The 21,385-nt window shown below is 50.6% G+C and overlaps 1 protein-coding gene across 1 annotated transcript in view; it reads left to right on the top strand.

Annotated features, from left to right (window-relative positions):
• The window catches only part of SMG1 (SMG1 nonsense mediated mRNA decay associated PI3K related kinase), a 1,828,328-nt gene that overhangs the window by 1,022,173 nt on the left and 784,770 nt on the right, over positions 1-21,385 (top strand). Inside the window, exon 36 of the mRNA XM_086940872.1 lies at positions 15,954-16,115. Within this exon, the coding sequence (XP_086796998.1) occupies positions 15,954-16,115 (162 nt within the window). The remainder of the gene's footprint in view (positions 1-15,953; positions 16,116-21,385) is intronic.

The following is a 21,385-nucleotide window of genomic DNA, read 5'->3' on the forward strand; positions in this document are numbered from 1 at the left end:
CAGATTTATTCAGGTACGTGCTTTTACGATAATTTCCCTCCAGCAACCACTGCCTGTATTCGGTGATAACTTATACTGAATTCCCCTTATTATTGCAGACGCTGCCTGTTGTTAATCCTGATACAGACGCCGCTCCGAGCGTCCTCTAAGGTAAATCCTCCATTATCGCTCTTCCCCTGCCCCCCGCCTTCCCTCGATAATCCTACTTCCACGCGACTCAAGTGACACCCATGTTCACACGGTCTCTGTCTATTCCTTAGATGTGCCGCCCCTAACGTTGATCTCAGCCCTCCGAGACACGCGTCTTTCATCATCATAAGTAAGTTCCCTTCCCCCCTCCTCTCTCTCCCCCCGACCTATTAATTGTTCTCAGTCCTCCCCTCGACTAACCCCCCTGTTCTCCTCCACCAGCAAGCGCCGAACCTACCACGGTTCGAGCTCCCCGGGGCCACTTACTCCCCCCACCGAGCCTCATCAGGTATGTCAAGCCACATACTTATGCATCCTCCATCGCTCTACCCTCCTCCCTGACCCCCAATTGCGACACTACGACCCTCCAGATTAATCACGCGCCATGCAATGCGTGTACCTATCACTCCATTCACATGGGTCTACCATTCGGCCCTATCCTCAGGCCATGGTTCATACCCGGCTGGCTCTCCAGGACTGCTCTTCCTGGCACACGCCGCGCATCTGGTAGTGATCACACGGCTCACGGTTACGTGCAGCGTTTCCATCCCCTCTCCTGTCCCTCAACCCAATACTTTCCCTCCGCAGCACACTACCAACTCGACAACCCTGTCCTGCAGAAGATTCCAATCAACCGTGGATCGAAACGCTGTCGACATCACAGCGCAATTGTTTGGCGCACTTTAGCGTTTGGCTCATAACTATGATAACATGAAGTTTGATTGACTGAAAATGATTACTCACTGAGCCACCATTGTACATATATTGGTCACCTTGCGCCGTTCACGCTGTTCACCTTTATCACTTGCGTCGTCACTGTTTACTTGTATATATATCACTCCTTCACCAAGTGCCTTTGGGTTGTCACATGATTCTTTCTGTACAGTGCTGCCTTTAACTGTATTTCCATTTGTAACTTCTTCCTCAAATTGGTGAATTACAAGCCATGTACTAATCACTTGAGTCTCCTGGTTTCCTTCCAATGTAATGCTGTATGCATGCATACCTAAACTGCCTTAAGATTGTTACCTGTTGGGACATTGTTTTTTCTGCATACTCTACACCCAGTCCTAACGTGGTCTATGGGTCTTACTCCTGTTCTATATCACTATTCTGGCAGCCAGGCATCCCACTACAAAAAAGGTATATGCCTGCAGGTGGAACCCCTTTCTGCCCCTCTTTCTGAGGTGCTTTTGTTCCTTCTTTCTTTAGCCCAGCAGGTCTCTGCTCACTATCAAAGGTTATCTTTCGGCCATTTCTGACTTGATACGGCTTCCAGATCAGCCTTCTCTTTTGAAGTCCACGGTTGTGAACTGTTTTCTAAAAGGCATTACGCACACGTTTCCTCCGGTGCCGTTCATCATGCCTCAGTTGGACTTAAACCTTGTCTTGACGTTTTTCGAGCCCCTTCATAACTGTCCTTAACGTCTTCTCACTCTTAAGATGGCTTTCCTGGTAGCTATCACCTCGGCCAGAAGAGTGAGTGAGCTCCAGGCTCTTTCTTCTAAACCTTCTTTCCTTTCTATTCATCCAGACAAAGTGGTTCTGAGGACCCGTCCTTCTTTCTTGCCAAAGGTTGTTGCGCCCTTCCACATTGGGCAGACTATCACTTTTCTCACCTTCTTTCCGCCTCCGCATCCTTCCAGAGAGGAGGAGAGGCTCCACCGTCTGGACCCAAAATGTGCACTCTCCTTCTACCTGAGCCGCACACAACATTTCAGGGTGGATGACAAGCTCTTTGTTGGCTACGTGGACTCGAAAAAAGGTTGGGCTGTGCACAAACGGACCATCTCTCGGTGGGTCGTTCTCTGCATCAAGGCCTGTTATTCATTGGCTAAGAAGGAGCCTCCTGTGGGGTTGCGTGCCCATTCCACTGGGGCAACGGCAGCCTCTACTGCCTTGGGACGCGGCGTTCTCTTGCAGGACATTTGTCAGGCAGCTACGTGGGCCTCGATGCACACGTTTACCAAGCTCTACTGCCTTGACAGTCAAGTCCGGAGTGATGGCTTCTTTGGCCGTTCTGTGCTCTGTGACTTTCTGGTGTAATCTTGTTTGCAGACCCACCACCGGAGTTGGTATTGCTGGTTTATCTATTCTAAGGTAAGGAATCTATCTCGAACATGTCTCTTTTAGATGCACAAGTTACTACTTGTGTAACGATATATCTGTAAGAGACATTAGTTAGTGATAGATTCCTTACCACCCCACCCATCCTCCCCGTTCTGCGAACTGATTACTATGGTTAAGGTCATCCCTTTTAGGGCCCTAGTTTTATGCACCAATGGTCAGTATCTTGCATCGCTTTGCGTTCCTCGCACGGAAAGTTGTGTACAGAACTGACGTCAGCGCGCATGGGTGGGCGCCTAAGTACTCTCCGTGACGTCATCTTGGCACTGACCATGCCAGTGACGGACGCGGAGCCGCAGGACACCACCTACTGACGCGCAGGGGTACTCCTAACCAACATTTTCCGTATCCATTCTGACACCTGGGGATATTCTAAGGTAAGGAATCTATCCTTAACTAATGTCTCTTACAGATATATTGTTACACAAGTAGTAACTTCATGAATTTTTGTGATGGTGTACCACCTGGGAGTATCTTTGAATGCCAGGGTGGGTGAGAGTGGTGCATGCTCCCTATTGAGAATGGTGGGAACCTTGGTGTAATCTATTCACCACTGCCAAGATCATGCAATGTCCGCACTTCTGTGCGTTAGTTTCCAAGGCATCTCTCGCACTGAGACATGTTTAGCCTCAAGTAGAATTTGAGACTTCTATATGCATTTCTGCTGATACTACTCCTGCCCTGAGTTCATCAGAACAGACTGGGCCCAAGTCATCCCTGTGTCACCGTATTGGGCATGGAGCTTCGGGTGTCCAGATCTCCTGGGATTGAGATATGTCCTCCGATCAGGCTGACCCTCTGGAAGGATGATCTGTCACAGCAGTAGGTCAGGGTGCTGCACCTGGTCTGTCACAATTTCCACCTTCATTCTTAGAGATTGAGCAGCCACAGCTGAACACCTTCGACCTTCCTTCAGAGTTGATTGATGCCATCTGTGCAGGTGTCATCAACGGCCATTGGAGCAAATTTGTGGTTTGGTGCAGCACATGCCAGATTGACACCCTTCAGGCCAAATTATGTGATGTTCCTTTGTTTTGTCTCTTGCCCGCCAAGGCATTGCTTTGGATACGATTGACGGCGATCTTTTGTCCCTGTTGCCCTTCTTGCAGTTGTCAGATCAGCCCTCCTTTTTTAAGTCACCAGTTGTGATGTGTTTTTTTGCCAGGGTTGCAAAGTATGTTTCCCGTTTATCCATTTGTGATGCACCAATGGGACTTTAATCTGGTCCTCACTTAATTGATGTGCACTGTGTTCGAGCCGCTTCGCGGATCTCATTCATGGCTCCTAATCATGCATGTGTTCCTAGTCACCTCCACCTTGGCACGCTGTGTAAGTGAGCTTCAGTTTCATTAATCCACCGTACACCACCTCCTTCCCAGACAAACTGGTTCTGCGAACTTCAGCATCCATGCTGCTTAAAGGTGGAACTCTGTTCGACATCAGGCAAACCATCACCCTGCCGACCTTATGTGCTCCCCTTCACCCCTCTGAGGAGGAGAGACCCCATCACTTGGACCCCAAGAGAGCACTGAGCTTTTACGTGGATCTTTTCAAACAACACCAGGCGGCTGATTAGCTCTTTGTGGGATTCACTAGAGCATAAAAAAGCAAGACTGTGCAGAAGAGAACCATCTCTCGCTCGATCAGGCTCTGCATAAAGATCTGCTACGCACTTGATAAAAGAAGCATCCTAAAGACCTGCATGTGCATCCTACCAGGGGCAAAGCTACTACCACTACGTTAGCACTCTGTGTCCCTGTTCTAGATATATGCCAGGCAGCTACATGGGCGTTCCTCCATATGTTCCCAAAGCACTATTGTTTGGACAGACCGGTTCCCCGAGAGGGCCTTTTTTTTCTGCTCGGTCCTACAGGACTTTCTGGTTTAAGCCCATTTACAGACCTATCTCCATATAGGTACTGCTTTGGTATGTAATCAAAATGTGAGCTATCTGCATCTGATAGACTACTAGCCGCAGATTCCTTGACGTAGAATTATCCCCAGGCGTAAGACTGGATCCGGAAAATGTTCTTTGCCACAGCATCTCTGCATGCCGGGTGACGGTACCACGTGACTCTGCCTTGACGTCGTCCGCGGGCGTGACGTCAGCAAGGTCACATAAGCCCCACCCCGGCGCGCCAACGCCAGTTTTTCCTCTTTGCCGCGTTCAACGCGGATCCGGATCGTGTCTTGGCCTGTTTTCAGGCCTTCTGTTTCACGCTTTGTGTAGTAGAACAGTGTGCGAATATCTTCGGGCTCCAAAACTTGTACCTCTTGTGCACGTCATATGTCGGCGACGGACCCTCACCCGATTTGTATGTTTGGTTTGTGCGAGCATCATGACTCAACGGACTGCACTGCTTGTCAGCACCTCAAACTGAAGTCACGGCGGGAGCGCCGGATGGAACTGATCTCGCCCCGCGTCCGTCCCCTACCTAGGAAGCCAGGAGCCGCTGATTCTGCCTGCGACATCGCCCTTCGCCACGACCTCAAGGGCATCGCTCGCTTACTGGTAGGTCCTGCAGCTTGTCTCCGAGGCCCTGTCCTCGTTCAGTGGAGGCTGCGGGCTCCCCTCGGGACGTGCGCCCTTGCCGGTCACCACCCTACCCGCTGTTTCCTGGCATCGGGCGACTAGGGCCCAAATGACAGCCTAATCTGCTTCTCTGCAGGCTTCTTTGGCCCCTCCTCCACCTCCTGAGACGTCCACGGATCCCTTGCAACACGCGGGGCCTTCCGCTGAATCGCCGGCGGCTTCGGCTCCGGTGCCGAAAGGTTCGGCTTCAGGTTGTAGGAAGGTGTTGTTGTCAAGGTGCAGTACTGGGGGGCGCCCCTCTTCGACCCACGGCGTCCCTGTCTTGCTGCAAATCCCTACAAGGATCCCTGTGGCGTCGCAAGAGATCACTGGAACTCTGGGCTTGCCCCCGAGTCCCCCTCAGCCTTCTGAGCAGGCGGCTGCCTCTCCAGAGGCCCGGCTGGCACCACTTTAGCACCGAAGGCTTTCCTCCCAGGCCCTGGTGGTGTCGCGAGGGGAGGCTGGGGCCTGGGGTACTGTCCTCTATGTGGGTGGCTGCCCCATGTGAAGTTGAGCCGGCGCCTTTTCGGCGCTGTTACTTAGCCGAACCGGCTCCGACCCCGCCCCATTCCTCTAGGGAGCATGTGGTGGTGGAGGTCAACCCGGCGCCGCCTGTGTCCACTCCGGCGCCGATCGGCTTAGAGTCGGCGCCTGTGGTGCCCTACACGGCGCAGTGCCGGCGTCGGATCCTTGATTCGTGTCAGAAGTTCCTTCCTCTCCGGAGGTTTGTCATCTCCTTGTCTCTTCTTTTCCGGAGACAGGGCGCTGTATTGTTGCTTTTTCACCTGCGTCTTCCAGGGAGGGCTCTTCACCGTCCCCGCAGCCTCAGTCTTCTGACCCTCTTTTCTGCAGCTCACGGTTGGTTTCTCTGCCGGCTTCTCTGCCTTCTCCGAGGGTTCCTCAGGTCCCCCACTCGTCAGAGGATCCCCCACCTTTCAGGGGCTGGTCGCGTCATCCTGTAGCTGGACTTGGGGAGGCACATCTCAGTTTGCAGCCGTCGCCCACGGAGCAACTGCTTTCTCCCCCACGACGCCCTACGGAGGCCAATGTTACCTTCGTTTGAGCTATTACCACGGCCACTGACATTTTGCAAATGGGTGACCCTGTCACCCCATTTCCTATGGATAATCTCTTGGATGTTCTCCACCAGGGCTCTGGTGGACAGGATCTGTTTCTTTCTTTCGAAGCTTTGCTCCACAACTCTCTTTTGGGGGCTTGGGGGCGTCCTGCCACGGATGATCCGGTGCCTCAGCCACTCCTGCATCGCCACTGTCCTGCTCCGCACGACCCAGTTTGCCTTTCCTTCCACTCGTCTACTCAGGGCTATCTTTTGCGGACTGCTTTTCTGTCCTTGCCTGTGTGCTGTTTCCTCCCTCTCGGGAGCCCCGTTGGTTGGATTAATGGGCGCGTAACGTCTTTGCCTCATCCAGTGCTGCTTTGCGGGCCATCAACAATCTGTGTGTTGGCCAGAGCTACTTCCAGCCTGTGGGATTCAGTGGAGTCTCCTCTTTCTCATGTTCCTCATGAGGGTGTCCTTGCTGATCTACGGAACCATGTGTTGGATGGTCGAGAGTTGGCCGTGCTTATTCTTCGTGCGGCTTTGGATGTTGCTGATGGTCTCAGCCGTGCTATGGCCACTTCTGTAGACCTCCGTTGCCACACTTGGCTTCAGGATGCTGTTTTTCCTGAGAATGTTAGGGAGAGTCTGGTTGACCCGCCCTTTGATGGGGTCCTTTTGTTTAACACTCATGCGGACTCCACCATTCAGTGTCGCCTTGCGGGGCTCCGTCCTCCTCCCCCTCCGTAGGCTTGTATGTTGATCCTCCTGGGCTTGATAGGAGGTGTTATACCACCTGCTTCCTGGAATCTAGTGTTTTGAGTGGCCAGTTAGTATGTTACTTGTGGTTTGACATGCCTTTGGGGGTCCCTTGGTTGGCCCCTCTCTTCTGTTGGCTGCTGGTTCAGCCCTTTTGGCACTTGTTTATTTTTTGGCTGATTGTTAAGCCGTCTGTTCTTCCTATCGCAGGTCTTATCTTCTTATTCTCAGATGCAGGATTTTTCCCTAAGAGTGGTTCCCATGTTTTCTTCGGGACGTGTCTTACCCTATGTGGAATACATGTAGCTATTGTACAGCTCTGTCCTACGCTGGAAGAGTGTGGACTCCCCCTTTGGGGTTCCTCGCCTTTCCTGGCATTGCTGTTACTGCTGGTGTGGTTTCTTGCTCTTGTCTGGACGTAGCTTGCGCTGCTCCAGGTTCTGTCCTTTTCAGTATCCGCTGCATTGCTGGACTGGCTTGGCATGCCGTCTCCGGCGTTGCACTGTGGGTTTCCGCTCTTTTTAGTCCAGCGTTTTGGCCTGGTCCTCTGTCTGGTGTTCCAGGGGGGATTGGATTCCTATTTTTTCCTGTGTTCTGGTGGATGGCCTTGTCTGTCCTCCATACTTCTCCTCCTTTCTTCTGGCTGATCCCACTTCTTTCGTGGGTCGGTTTTGTCTGGAACGGTATCCCTTTAGGGGTTGTTCTGGATTTCCTTGACCTTGCCTTCGTCTTGCTCTTGGTTTGGTCTGGCCGCCCGTCTTCTTGGTGCTTGCCAGCTGCCAGCTGCTGACTGCATGCGCCTGCTCTTACTGGTCCGCCGCCGGGGGCCTTGGTGTGTGCTCTTTTACTCCTCCCTCTTGTTCTGCTGGAGCCTTACGAGACTACGCCTTTTTCTCACGCCTGCCTTCTCGGCTGTGGAGCTGTTCCTGCCTTGTCCTCTGGCTAGGGGCTAAGGCCGGTTCAGCTGTCCCCTTCACCGTGTGTGTTCTCCGGTGGAGGGCTTTACTTTCATTTCTACCTCTTCTCCTTGGAGTGTGGGGTGCTTCCTTTCTTCCTCTGTATTCCTCTGCCGTTGTCTGTCCCTCCGGTGCTTTCTGACAGATGTCCCTTGTACCTTAGATGGGCTTGGGGTATCCTGGCCTCCCTTCGACTTGTCCTTGCTTCCTACTGCTTGGTGGGGCTGGTCTGCCCTTCTTGTCCCCATTAAACATCCCCTGCTGGGGCCCTGTGTTTCTTCCTACTGGGAGGCTCTCTCGCAGGCCCTCCTCCTGGGTATGGCTAGGGTATCTAGTCTACGTTAAGGAATCTGCGGCTAGTAGTCTCTATCAGATGTACAAGTTACTTACCTTCTGTAGCGATGTATCTGGTAGAGCCGATTCTAGCTGCAGATTCCTTCACGACGGCCCTTCCTCCCCGTCCTGCGAGGACCTTCAGCTTGGTCTTGCGCTGGCCCACCTCTGGATGGTTTTGTCTTCTGCGAGTGCCTTCTTTCGCTTCCTACCTAGTGGGATGCTCGTTCTGTTTGTTTGATCCACTCCTTCCTTTCTGGTGATTAGTTGGTGGGTTCATGGGTACTTCTGCGTCCCTGCACCCTGGTCTTCCAGTGTGGGGCCTACTCATGCTCTTCTCCCTTTTTCATTGCTTGAAATTTCTGACTCCTCTGCAGTCCTATGAGTTGGGGTCTTGGCTGTGCCTCGACCCTTAGCTCTGTACAGGGACTGCGCTTCTCCTTGCTGGTGTTGTCTTGGGGTAAATTGTAGTTACTCTTCTGGCCTTGTTTTCCCTCGCTGTCTATATTCTGGGGTTGCAGGCCTCTTTCGTCTGCTGTGACGTTCTTTTAAATGCTTTTCTGCCCCCAGGGAGGAAGTTGTGTTTCCTTCTATGACTTTCGGTTCCGTAGTGCCTGACACTCTTCCGGATGGTGCTGTTCCTCACCTTTCGTTTCTTCCCTTTCTGTTTATCCGATTTTTTCGCACATTGTTCACATATTCTCCCAGTTTTTTTATTTATGATGGCTCCGCGTTGTGGCGCGGAAAATTTCTCCGTAGAAAACTGATGTCGGCGCGCCGGGGTGGGGCTTATGTGATCTTGCTGACGTCACGCCCTCCGGATCCAGTCTTACGCCTGGGGATAATTCTACGTTAAGGAATCTGTGGCTAGAATTGTCTACCAGATACATCGTTACCGAAGGTAAGTAACTTGTACATCTGAAAGAGACACGTTAGTGATAGATTCCTTACCTTAGAATATCCCCAGGAGTCAGACTGGATCCGGAAATTTTTGCGTAGCAGTACCCTTGCGCGTCGGTAGGCGTCGTCTGTGGCTCCGTGTCCGTCCTCGGCGTCGTGGGCGCCATGATGACGTCGTCGGAGTACTTAGACACCGCCTCCACGTGCTGGCGTCAGTTCTTCTTTTTTCCGCGCAAGCAAGCGCAAATCTGGAAAAAGCAGTAACCTTAGTAATTTTTTGACTAACTCTTTGGATCATTTTTGATCATCTTTTCGAAGTCGATCGACTCCGGACTTTGCCTAGGGATGCCTGGTTTTAAGCACTGCGAGGATTGCGACCGCACGTTGTCTGTCACGGATCCTCACCGTCGGTGTCTCCTATGCCTCGGCGTCGACCACGACGACAAGACCTGCCCCGACTGCCGGGCCCTGTCTTCGAAAGCCAGGCGGGAGCGGTCCCGCAGGCGACTCAAACTCCTGCATTTGGCCCCGCGCCGCGAAAGGTCCTGGTCCCACGGGAGGTCGAGGGACAGGTCGCAGGGTCGGAGCCATCACAGCTCCGAGAGTCGACACCACTCCACCGGGTCGAAGTAGTCGACAGGTAAGAAACACAAGAAGTCGAAGAGACGTCATCGCTCTTCTGACTCCCCCGACGCTCGCACGACGCGGCCGGAGGCGATCGAGCGCTTCCTCATGGCCATGAGGTCCCTCTCTCCTCCGATGGGCTACGCGGCGCCTTCGGGCCCAGCGGACCCGTCTGGGGCCCTTAGCGGGTCGGAGGCTTCGGCCCCGACACAGTCGGATGCTTCGGCCTCGACGCCGCCCTTCGGGCCCGGCGCCGCAGGGCCCAGGGTCCCGCCGGCGCCGCGTAGCCCGTCGGAGGAGAGAGGGACCTCATGGCCCCCCCCCTGACGTCAGGCATCAGGCGCCGTCCTCGGGCTCACCTCCTACCGTGGCTTCGGAGGAGGGGGCAACCTACAGTGTGGTGTTGATGAGGGCAGCCAAGGCCTTGGGCCTTGAGCTCCCCGTCGCGGCCGTGAGGACTAACCTCCTCACTGAGGTCCGTAAACCGCAGTCCTGCTCGGCCGAGCCTCTGCTGCCGTTTAATGAGGCCTTGTCCGGCGTTCTTTTGGGCACTTGGTCCAGGCCCGCTTCGGGTTCGCCCGTAGATGGGAAAGTGGCCAGACGCCACCGCCTGGCTCCGGGCGACCCATGTTTCCTGTCCTCCCACCCCACCCCCGAGAACCTGGTCATCCAGGCATCCAATTCCCAGACCGCATTCCCGTCTGCTCCGCTGGACAGGGAATCCAAGAGGTATGAGCAGTACAGGAAAAAGATCTTCTCATCCCTTAGCTTGGGACTGCGTTCTTCCAATACCGCATGCCTCTTGGGCCGCTACACCCACTCTCTGTGGGATACGGTTGCGGAAGTGCTGCCAGAGTGTCCATTGGGGGTACGGGCCAGACTCGGCCAAGCCCTTGTGGAGGGCCGGGATGCAGCCAAATATTCAGTACGGTGTGGGCTGGATACCACCGACTCACTGGGTAGAGCAATGGCAACAACGGTGGCGATTAGACGCCACGCCTGGTTGAGGTCCGCCAACTTTTCAGCCGATGTCCAAAACACACTGATGGACATGCCGTTTGATGGCCATAGCCTTTTTGGCGACAAGGCAGACTATGCGCTTGAGCGCTTTAAGGACTCCAGGGCTACGGCCAAGTCCTTGGGCCCCTCGGCCCCGCGCCAGCCTTTCCCTCCTTTCGTGGCCAAGGAAGGGGCGCCCCCAAACGTGCCGCCAGCCACGCACCGCTGACTGACATCCAGCGCGGTGGCGGCTGTGGAAATCGCCGTGGAGGCGGTCGGGGACAACAGCGAGGGCAGTCCACACCCTCCCCCACAGCATCCGCCTCAAAACCGTCCTAGTCCGTGCTTTTCGGCCCATGTGACGCCAGTTCGGGGCAGGGTTCGCCATCACCACTCTCACTGGCGCACTGTCACTTCGGACAGGTGGGTGCTGCAGATCGTCCGAAGGAGCTACTCCCTCCCCTTCGAGACGACCCCTCAAGCCATGCCACCGCAACACCACCGCGTATCGGGGGATCATTAGCAGCTTCTGCAGGAGGAAGTTTCCGCCCTCTTGGCCAAGGGGGCCATCAAGCGCGTTCCTGGGCCAGAAGTAGGATGTGGTTGCTACTCCCACTACTTTCTGGTACCCAAGAAGGGCAAAGGGGGCCTACGCCCTATCTTGGATCTACGGAACGTCAACGGCTTCCTCCGGAAGGAGAAGTTCAAAATGCTGACTCTGGCTCAGGTCTTAGCTGCCCTAGACCCAGGAGACTGGATGGTAGTGTTGGACTTGCAGGACGCTTATTTCCACATCCCCATCCTGCCGGCCCACCGGCGCTACCTGCGGTTCATGGTAGGACACGAGCACTTTCAGTTTACCGTGCTCCCCTTCGGCCTTACCAGCGCCCCCACGGGTGTTCACCAAGGTGATGGCGGTGGTCGCAGCTCATCTGCGCAGGGTAGGGGTTTCAGTCTTCCCCTACCTCGACGACTGGTTGTTGAAGGCGCGCTCGCCCCAGACAGTTGTCAGCCACCTCCAGACAACGGCAGACCTCTTGCACCAGCTGGGGTTCTCCATCATAGTGCCGAAGTCAGACCTGTGCCCCTCTCAGAAGCTCCTTTTCATCGGAGCGGTTCTCGACTCGGCGCAGTTTCGGGTTTACCCACCCGTGCAGCGGTTCGGGATATACAGGCTCTGATTCCAATCTTTCAGCCTTTATATCCCGAGTTTCGGTCAGGTTGACGCTGCGGCTACTGGGGCTGCTGGCTTCCTGCATCATTCTGGTGCATCACGCCCGTTGGCGGATGCAGGCTCTGCAGTGGGACCTGAAGTTTCAGTGGGCCCAGCATCAGGGCAACCTGTCCGACCATGTCCTGATCTCGGAGGGCACTGCTGGTCAGCGGCAGATCCCTCTCTCTTCCCCAACCGGAGCACGTAGTTGTGATGGACGCGTCCCTCCAGGGCTGGGGAGGCCACGTGGGAGAGGCGGAGATCAGAGGCCTCTGGTCTCCGGCTGAGTCCCGGCTCCATATCAACCTTTTGGAGCTGCGGGTGATTTGTCTTGCACTGAAGGCATTCCTCTCCTCTGTCAACGGGAGTGTAGTGCAGGTGTTCACGGACAACACCACCGCCATGTGGTACTGCAACAAACAAGGCGGGGTAGGGTCGTGGACCCTTTCCCAGGAGGCTCTGTGCCTCTGGCAGTGGCTGTAATATCAGGGTGTGAGCCTGGTGGTTCAACACCTGGCAGGTTTTTTGAACACCAGGGCGGACTAACTCAGCCGCCGGTGCATGATGGATCACGAATGGCGTCTGATCTCGGACGTGGAGCAAGGCCTCTTTCAGCAGTGGGGAGAGCCTTGGTTAGATCTATTCGCCACCGAAGAGAACGCGCAATGTCATCAGTTCTGCGCGTTGGAATTTCCAAGGCGGCACTCGCTCGGAGACGCTTTTCGTCGCGAGTGGAGTTGCGGTCTGTTGTACACCTTTCCGCCTATACCACTTCTGCCCAGAGTGCTGAAGAAGATCAAGCGCGACTGGGCACAAGTCATTCTTGTGGCTCCGGACTGGGCACGAAAGTACTAGTATCCGGAGCGTATGTCAGTCGATCCCCCGGTTTGTCTGCCTCTTCAGGAGGACCTTCTGTCGCAGCAGCAGGGGACGGTCCTCCACCGGAACCTGTCCAGTCTCCACCTCCATGCTTGGAGATTGAGCGGCGACAGTTGAGGCCATTTGACTTGCCTCCTGAAGTCTGTAACATCATTCTGGCAGCCAGGCGTCCCTCCACAAAGTCGGTATACGCCTGCAGGTGGAACAGATTTGTGGCATGGTGCACAGCAAAGGCTGTGGATCCTCTCTCTGCCCCTCTTTCTGAGGTTCTTCTCTTCCTTCTTTCTCTTGCCCAGCAGGGCTCTGCTCTGGGCACTATCAAGGGCTACCTTTCTGCTCTTTCAGCCTTTTTGAGGCTGCCTGATCAACCTTCTTTGTTCAAGTCCCCTATTGTTAATCTATTCTTGAAAGGCATCACACATACGTTCCCTCCTGTTCCCTTTGTGATGCCTCAGTGGGACTTGAACTTGGTTCTTACTTTTCTGATGTGTGCTCCCTTAGAGCCACTTCACAACTGTCCTCTCCGCCTTCTTACATTGAAGACTGCCTTCCTGGTAGCCATCACCTCTGCCAGGAGAGTGAGTGAGCTCCAGGCTCTATCCTGTAAACCTCCCTTCCTTTCGGTCCATCCGGACAAGGTTGTGTTGCGGACAAGGCCCTCTTTCTTGCCCAAGGTAGTCACAGCCTTCCACATCGGGCAATCCATCACCTTGCCCACCTTCTTTCCGCCTCCGCATCCCTCAAGAGAAGAAGAGAAGCTCCACCGTCTGGACCCAAATGTGCGCTCTCTTTCTATCTGGATCGCACACGCCAGTTCCGGGTGGATGACCAACTCTTTGTCGGTTACGTGGGCGCTAAGAAGGGAAAAGCGGACCATCTCGTGGTGGATCATATTGTGTATCCAGGCGTGCTACTCCTTGGCTAAGAAGGAACCCCCTGTTGGGCTGAGGGCTCATTCCACTCGAGCCATGGCTACTACTACTGCCTTGGGCCGAGGAGTGCCCTTGCAGGACATTTGCTAGGCAGCTACGTGGGCCTCGCTGCACACATTTGCAAGACATTATTGCCCGGACAGCCAAGTCCGGAGGGATGGCTTCTTTGGCCCTTCCGTCCTCCAGGACTTTCTGGTGTGATTATTGGTTCGCAGACCGACCACCGGGGTTGGTATTGCTGGGGTGTCTATTCTAAGGTAACAAATCTAATACTAACCTGTTTCTTTCAGATGAACAAGTTACTTTTCTTCGGTAACAATATATGTGGATGAAACAGTAGTTAGTATTAGATTCCTTACCGCCCCACCCATCCTCCCCGTTCTGCAAACCGATATCTAGGGTTAAGGTCATCCCCTTTCAGGGCCCTAGTTTCATGGCACCAGTGTTGGTTTTTATCCTGGCTCTGCGTTTTTTGGCGCAGAAAAGCTGTGTATAAGAACTGACGTCAGCGCGCGAGGATGGCGTGTAAGTACTCCGGCGACGTCATCCCGGCGCAAACGACGCCGATGACGGACGCGGAGCCGCAGACGACACCTACCGACGCGCATGCGTACTGCTACGCAAAAGTTTCCTGATCCAGTCTGACGCCTCGCGATATTCTAAGGTAAGGAATCTAATACTAACTACTGTTTCTTCCAGATATATCGTTACTGAAGGTAAGTAACTTGTTCATCACTACGAAGAATCAGTGAATTACAAGCTCTCACATTGCAAGAACAATACAAACAAATACACAGGCCTCGAGAAATGTACTTGCCCTTTCTCCATGGGGAGTGAGACTTTATCAAGGCTATATATTCTTAGGGCCTGCTGTCCTGGTCTTGCAAGAGTTTCAGCTGGGAAAGAGTGTGTTCTGTTCATTAAAGTGCATGAGCACTAAAGATACCTTTCTGTCTTGTTTACTTTGTCGCATTTGCTGTTCATTCAAAGAACGAAGTTAAATGTCAGCTTATGTCTTATAAATTGCTCGATACTTTATCAGGGAGATTAGTATTTACTTTTCTTTTTTTTTTTTTTTGGACAGCAAAGTTCTGTAAAGTGAACTGTTCACAACCGAGCAGGCACAGAATATTTAAATAGCTTGTGAATGATACGAACAAATATTTCAAAATATATTTAAATAATTGGGAAAGCACCCTTTTCTAAGTCTGAAATGAGATGGAAACAAAGATTTTACTAGGATTAAACTAAATTGGAATACTTTACTTGTTGAGGTAGAAATATCCAAATATTTGCTGAAACCTGATGTCCACCCCATCCCATCAAAGTCTGTTAATCTAAAAAAGGTCTACACTGCAAAATTAAAAGGCTACTTACGTGTTGGAATAGTTTTACAGACTTTCTGTATTCGCCTGTGACCCTTTAACCTCCACATGAGACGTGTGAGCGAAGCATCACGTAGGTTAATAAGCCCCAAGGAACAGTACTGGTTGCCAGAAAGGGGGAAAACAAATCGGAATATTGCAACCGTGGACTTGCTTCTGATATAAGAGTTTATGAATATCCCCACCTAGTGGTCCACGCCCAAAGGGAAAAATGACCCAATTCCAAACCCAGCCACTAGATGGCAGAATAACATGCATCATGTGCATCCAGAAAGACTTTAGTCTGTAAAACTACTCCTACTAGTAACTAACCTTTTCATCAGACCTAATGCTACAAAACAATTACTTTGATCTTCAAAGAGATATACATCTATGCATTGAGTCACCTCCCGAGTTAGCCCTTGTAATGCAGTGCAGGAGAGGTGTTTTTTAATTAGATATGTTCGGCTAGCGTTATATCAACTTTGGACTGTAGAAAAATTGTGCTTAGTAAATGGACTTGAAACTTTCTCTCGTTCTCTCTCTGCTCTTAACCTCCACCATCCTTCCTCCAGCACCATTCATGCTCTACCACCTTCCATATTAATATTCCCAAGTTAATAATGTTCGAATATAAAAATGGAGATGTATATTCTAAAATTATGGATTATCCGAGTGAAACTATATACGTTGCAGTAATTTACAAATCAAGGTTAAACCATTTGTGAATATGTATCAATTTTGTTTTAAAGACATTGGTAAAAGGACTGGAACAGATCAATACAAGAAAGTCCCCACGAGGATAACTGGAGTTAAAGTCCAGTGGTCATGAGTAGGCCATAAACAGGGTGCTGGATGGAGTTGGCTGCCTTTTTTGTTGTTTGTTTATTAATCATGCTTCAAAAGTCTCCACTGTGCACAATTGTGATGCCAGCCATGTAGTCTTTCTTTTGTTTAAAATCTTATTCTTTCAAACTTTCAGATTACCAGAATACTTGTAATGATTGTGTCCCAGTGCTTAATAAGGAGTTGTCTTCTTTTTCCACCAGGTATTATCCCACAGCTTTTCTCTCGTCTAAATCACCCTGAAGTGTATGTTCGCCAAAGCATTTGTAATTTGTTGTGCAGAGTCGCTCATGATTCTCCCCATCTAATTTTGTATCCAGCAATTGTTGGTACGATATCACTCAGCAGCGAATCCCAGTCCTCTGGTAAGTAAATTCAATATGAGACAACAATATTGCTATTGTGAAGTAATTAGGGAAAATTAATTGCACTGAATGTTTTTTTAATATTACTGTTGAGTAATATTTTATATAACAATGAAAACCTACATGTTAAGTCTGAATTTGAATGCAGAAGACACTGTTGGTAGTTTCTGTGCAATTATTTACGTTTTGAATATATTTAAATGATATTCTCATCAGTCTAGCCGCCTCCCTGATCTTTGGCAGAGACCACCAAGTGATACTCCTCTTTGCAGTCAGTTATTAGTTTAATACATTTTGGTGTCCTTTCCTGTTTTCTCTGAATCAGTAACTTCTTACTATTGTGCCAGTACGTTGTTTTGCAGCGTGAATCTTTTCTGGATTCACATGCTGTGCATTATTCCACCATCTAGTGGTTGGGTACAGAATTGTAATATTGTTTCCCTTTTATTTTGTTGTTGGTGGGCATCAACATACCACCATTTGTTGTCCTCCTGTGACGTTGACGTGCTTCCCCCGGAAGCTCCCACCTTTGTTCGCCATCTTCAGATTCTTTTTTTCCGCTGTTGGGTCAGGATCGATACAGAAGGAGCTCCAGAAAAATTGGAGAGAAGAATCGACGAAAATAACGAAAAAAGTCTACAGAATACAAGAAAAGGTTCTCCAGTATTGAATCTTTCATAGATTCACATGCTTGTATCTTCCCCGTCGTCATTGTGGGAGTCTCACGGTAAAGGAAATAAATAGCCGTAAAAGAAAAAACTGCATAGATACCATAGATAACTATAAACTTTGGTATCCCAGTATCCTCATTATGTGTACCAAATGCCAGCCAATGAGACGCCAGCCCTAAGATCACACTCCCCAGCAGAACCCTCATACCTCAGATTTCCAACCTCTGTAATGTAAGAAGGAGTCTCCCTGAACTTTGCTCAGTTGTTCCCTTGGTTGAACTTTTGACCTGGATCTTGCAGCATTTCCTTCTGGAACTGAGGTGTTGTCTTTCTTCAAGATTACTTCAAAATGTCTGAAAGCTCTAAAAGAGACTGTGCAGACCCTAAAGATCTTGTGAGAAGGCCTGGCTCTTCTCTGAGGACCCCCACAAGGATTGTTTATACTGCCTCCATCCTAAGCACGTCTCTAAGGAGTGCAAACATTGTAGGACATTTTCAGCAAAGACACTTAAGGATAGAGAGGCACATTTGTTGTTGTGGCTCCAAAAGAAAAAGGCCACTTCAGGATCTGACTCAGAGGATGATTCTAAGGCTCACTCCTCAAAACGTAAAGGAGGGCCTTATATATAAATCTGACTTTTTAAAAAAAAAGCAAAAAATCAGTAAGTCTAAGGAAAAGGAGTAGTCTTCCTCCTCACTGCCTCATACTCCTTTCAAAAAGTCCTCAGAGACAAGGGCTCCGTCGTCGGATTCGGCGACGAAGTTAAGAGTTTCTACGACCATTTAGTCAACAAAGGCGTCGACGATGACAGTTACAACAACAACAGCCTCGTCGACGGCAAAGACGACAGTCGACGGTTGAGCTGTTGACAACACTGTTGACGACTGGTACGGAGTCGACACCGTCGATAACTACTTTTTTGACACCATCCTCGATTTCTTCGACAGTCGCTCCGTCGAAGATGACTTTTAAATCTCCAATGAAAAGATCACTGATGAAGATCTCTATTAGGAGGTCTCCCCCGTCGACGGGCACGACGTCAGAGATCAGGCAATTCCGGATTTACTTCTTGGACAAAAATTTCTCCGCTGCCTCCGTCAAATCTTCTTGAGATGCAGGAGTCTGAAGTGGAAAGTCCATATGGGGTTGCATACAGTCCCTCACAGCTGAAAATTAAAAGTCAGGACACTGATGAGGAGGAATATCAAGAAAGTGCAGGAGGATTTCTCTTTTAAAGATCAACCACTCTCCGATTGGAAAAGATTTAAGTCTTTTCAACAATACTACGACTGAGGAGGAGGAGGAGGAGGAGGAGGACAACGCTCCTAGTGTCAGAGAAGAGTCTGTGTCCATGCCAATATCACTGGTATCTGATCTCAGGAGCATGATCAACGATTACTATCGTCGGTTGACTGACGCTAAAGCCTCTTCCTTGGACGCTTCAACCTGTTGCGCAGGTCCGATTGCGCAGGTCCGATTGCGCAACCTCCGCCTCCAGTGCAGAAGGTGCGCACTCCAAGGGTCACTACCATCAGAGATGAGTTAGCTGAAAAAGAGGTTGAAGACCAACCTGAGGAAGGAGAACTGGTCCAAGACAATCATGTGGGCGACGAATGGGACCAATACATTATCCCTTCTTCTCCATCGCAGTCACCCTCTCCGGCGACATCTCCACCAGAGGACATCCTAGGGTTCCACAAGCTCATGGAAAAAACTAATAAGAGGTTTGATCTTCCTCTTCCGGTTAAGGAAACAAAGGGTTTCCTATATGATTTCAAAGAATCTTCTAGAAAATCAATTAAGGACAATCCCCATGGTAAATTATATATGGGAGGAGGGATTGAAAATTATGAGGAATCCCATCTTCTGTCGCAGCCTTGGTTCCCAGAATAGAAAAGAAGTACCGGGCTCCTGAGTCTTCTCCGGCATGTCTTATTGGTCATCCCCAAACAGAGTCTGTGGTGATGCAAGCTGGACAAAGACTATCAAAAAATCCATTGGCTACATGTTCAGCTCCTCCTGACAAAGAAGGCAGAAAACTTGATTGAACAGGCAAACGCTTTGTAGTCATGGCAGCAGCCTCTATCAAAGCATCAAATGCGATCGCCATAATTAGCTGCTTCAACCGGCAAATGTGGTCGGATATAGCTCCTCTTTGATCACATCTACCAGAGGACAAGAAAGAAGCGGATGCAGTCATTTTACAAGACTGGGCTAGAGCAGCCTCAGAATCCATAGACATAGTCATGGATATATCAGCAATGGCTTTCAGACAAATGGCAGGAGCCATAGCGCTTCGCAGGCAGGGATGGCTTAAAGCTACCTCATTCAGGCCGAAAGTACAGTCCAAGATAGTCGACATACCCTTCAATGGAGAACATTTATTTTGGTTGATGATGCCCTGCAGGGTATTAAAAAAGATACAGACACTGCATGGGCATTAGGTTCACTGCAACAAGCAGATTAAGAAATTCTGATGATGCTGAGCAGAGGAGAATATATGACATCTTTAGATCTATTAGATGCATACTTCCATATTCCAATCCACGTACGACACAGACGGTATCTCAGATTGATGGTGGCAGGGCGCCACTACCTATTCAGTGTTACCCTTCGGTCTCCGATGCGCGCCAAGAGTGTTAACGACATGCATGCTGCCAGTTGCAGCATATCTGAGGCAGCAAGGTCATCATATATATCCATATCTGGACGATTGGTTGATGAAGGGCTCATCGTACCAAGACACTTGAGAATCCTTGGAAAGTTGCATAAACTTCCTCCATTTTCTGGGGTTACAGATAAAAATTGAAAATTCCTCTCTAATTCCATCCCAGTCTCTTCAATTTCTAGGACCCTTATTGCAAACCAGCGAAGCAAAAGCGTACCCTTCAGAGGAACACATCCGAGAGATTTTGAAACCGACTTCATAACTAAAGAAAAGAAAGTCCACTTCATCAAGGATATTCAAATCCTTGTTGGGGGTGATGTCATCCTGCATCCCCTTAGTTCCAAATTTTCTATTTCACATGTGGCCTCTACAAGAACTTCTAGACCTTTAATGGGTACAACATCAAGGTTCCTTCGAGGATCGGATCCTCATCAATCCTCAAATAGAGGAAGCGCGCAGGGTCGGATTGGGATCACAATTCGGCCCGGGCACTGACGAAAAAAGTGGCCCACATTCAAGGGGCGTGGCCCACATTCAAGGGGCGTGGCCCACATCCAAGGGGCGTGGCCCACATCCAAGGGGCGTGCCCTTTCATGAAACACCATTTGCACAGACAAGGACTGAAAGTGGGAGGATACTGTTCTTGCACACGACACAGGGCCAAGGTGACAATGGCCTACATGCTGAGCAACTAAAAAAATAGCAAGGCCCCTTTGTGTCACAAAATTATTCCAGCCCTCCAGCACAGGAGCACCTGAAAAGCAGCAAAGCCCCTGCTATTATTAACCTACTCAGCCCTCCCCAGACCTTCAGCTCAGGAGCACATGAACAGAGGTAAGGCCCCTGCAATTAGTAAATAAATCAACCCTCCAGGCCTTGGGAAAATGTCCTGGCAGGGGAGCACAAAACACAGCTTTCTGGGTCATCCAAGGTAGCCAGGTAGCCAGGGGGGAGGCTGAGGTGAAGCTGGTGCATGGGAAGTGCCTTCCCAGTGTGTTCTGGCAGTTTGAGTATTTACCATTTACTGTAGTATTACCCTTGTACCTGTGTATGGTACTCTTTTGTAACTTGCACAAGTCACTTTTCTCTTGTAACACACTGTTTGCTACCTCTCACTTTTGTTTGCATTGGATACTTGTACAAGTGCCACCATTACCTACGTAACGTTTGTTCTTGTGCTGGAGTGTCTGCCATTAATTGCAGTATTATACCTCTACTTGTATTTTGTACGCTTTTATAACCTGCACACATATCTCTTTTTCCTCCTGTAATGTATTGTTTGCTCCTCTTGTATTTTGGTTGCTCACTATTGTCACTTTTGATTCATGTAACTTAACGTTTGCTTTTGTAATTTTTCCACTTATAATTTTCTCCTCATGTATTATTGCTGTTCCTAGTGTGAAGCGCTCTGACACCTTCGGGTAAAGTCAGCGCTATATAAAATCGCATAAATAAATAAAACAAAAAAATTCCAAGCATCACCAGGCCCCCACAGCAAGACCCATTCTTCCTCGCCCACTATGCCCTGAATGTGAGGGGCTGTGGGCGAGGTGTTAAGACTAACACCGTTTCTGGGCTGCATGGGCCCCGGGGGGCCGAGGTGCAAATGGCTCAAAGGCCTGAGAAACACCTGGCCCCCAGGGAGGCCGATTATTGCAAACAATCACCCCTCCCCAACCCAGCCTCAGCTTGATTGCTTGGCAGGGTAGGGGTGAAGGAGAGCCCACAGCTGACAATCGCTGTCTGGCCGCACAGCGAGGCTGCTTTCATTTTCTCAGTCGCTGTCTCCGTGCACTCTGTGGGCCATTTTTTTTTCTCCCCTTTCCTAGTCCACTCTCTGTGGACTGGGACGGGGGAGAGAAAAAAACGGCGCACTGAGGCACCGTCCCTTCGGCCCATTCCCGAATGCCCGCCTTGCCAATCCGCCCCT

The sequence above is a fragment of the Lissotriton vulgaris genome, chromosome 10 (assembly GCF_964263255.1).
Source record: "Lissotriton vulgaris chromosome 10, aLisVul1.2, whole genome shotgun sequence".
Classification (NCBI taxonomy): domain Eukaryota; kingdom Metazoa; phylum Chordata; class Amphibia; order Caudata; family Salamandridae; genus Lissotriton; species Lissotriton vulgaris.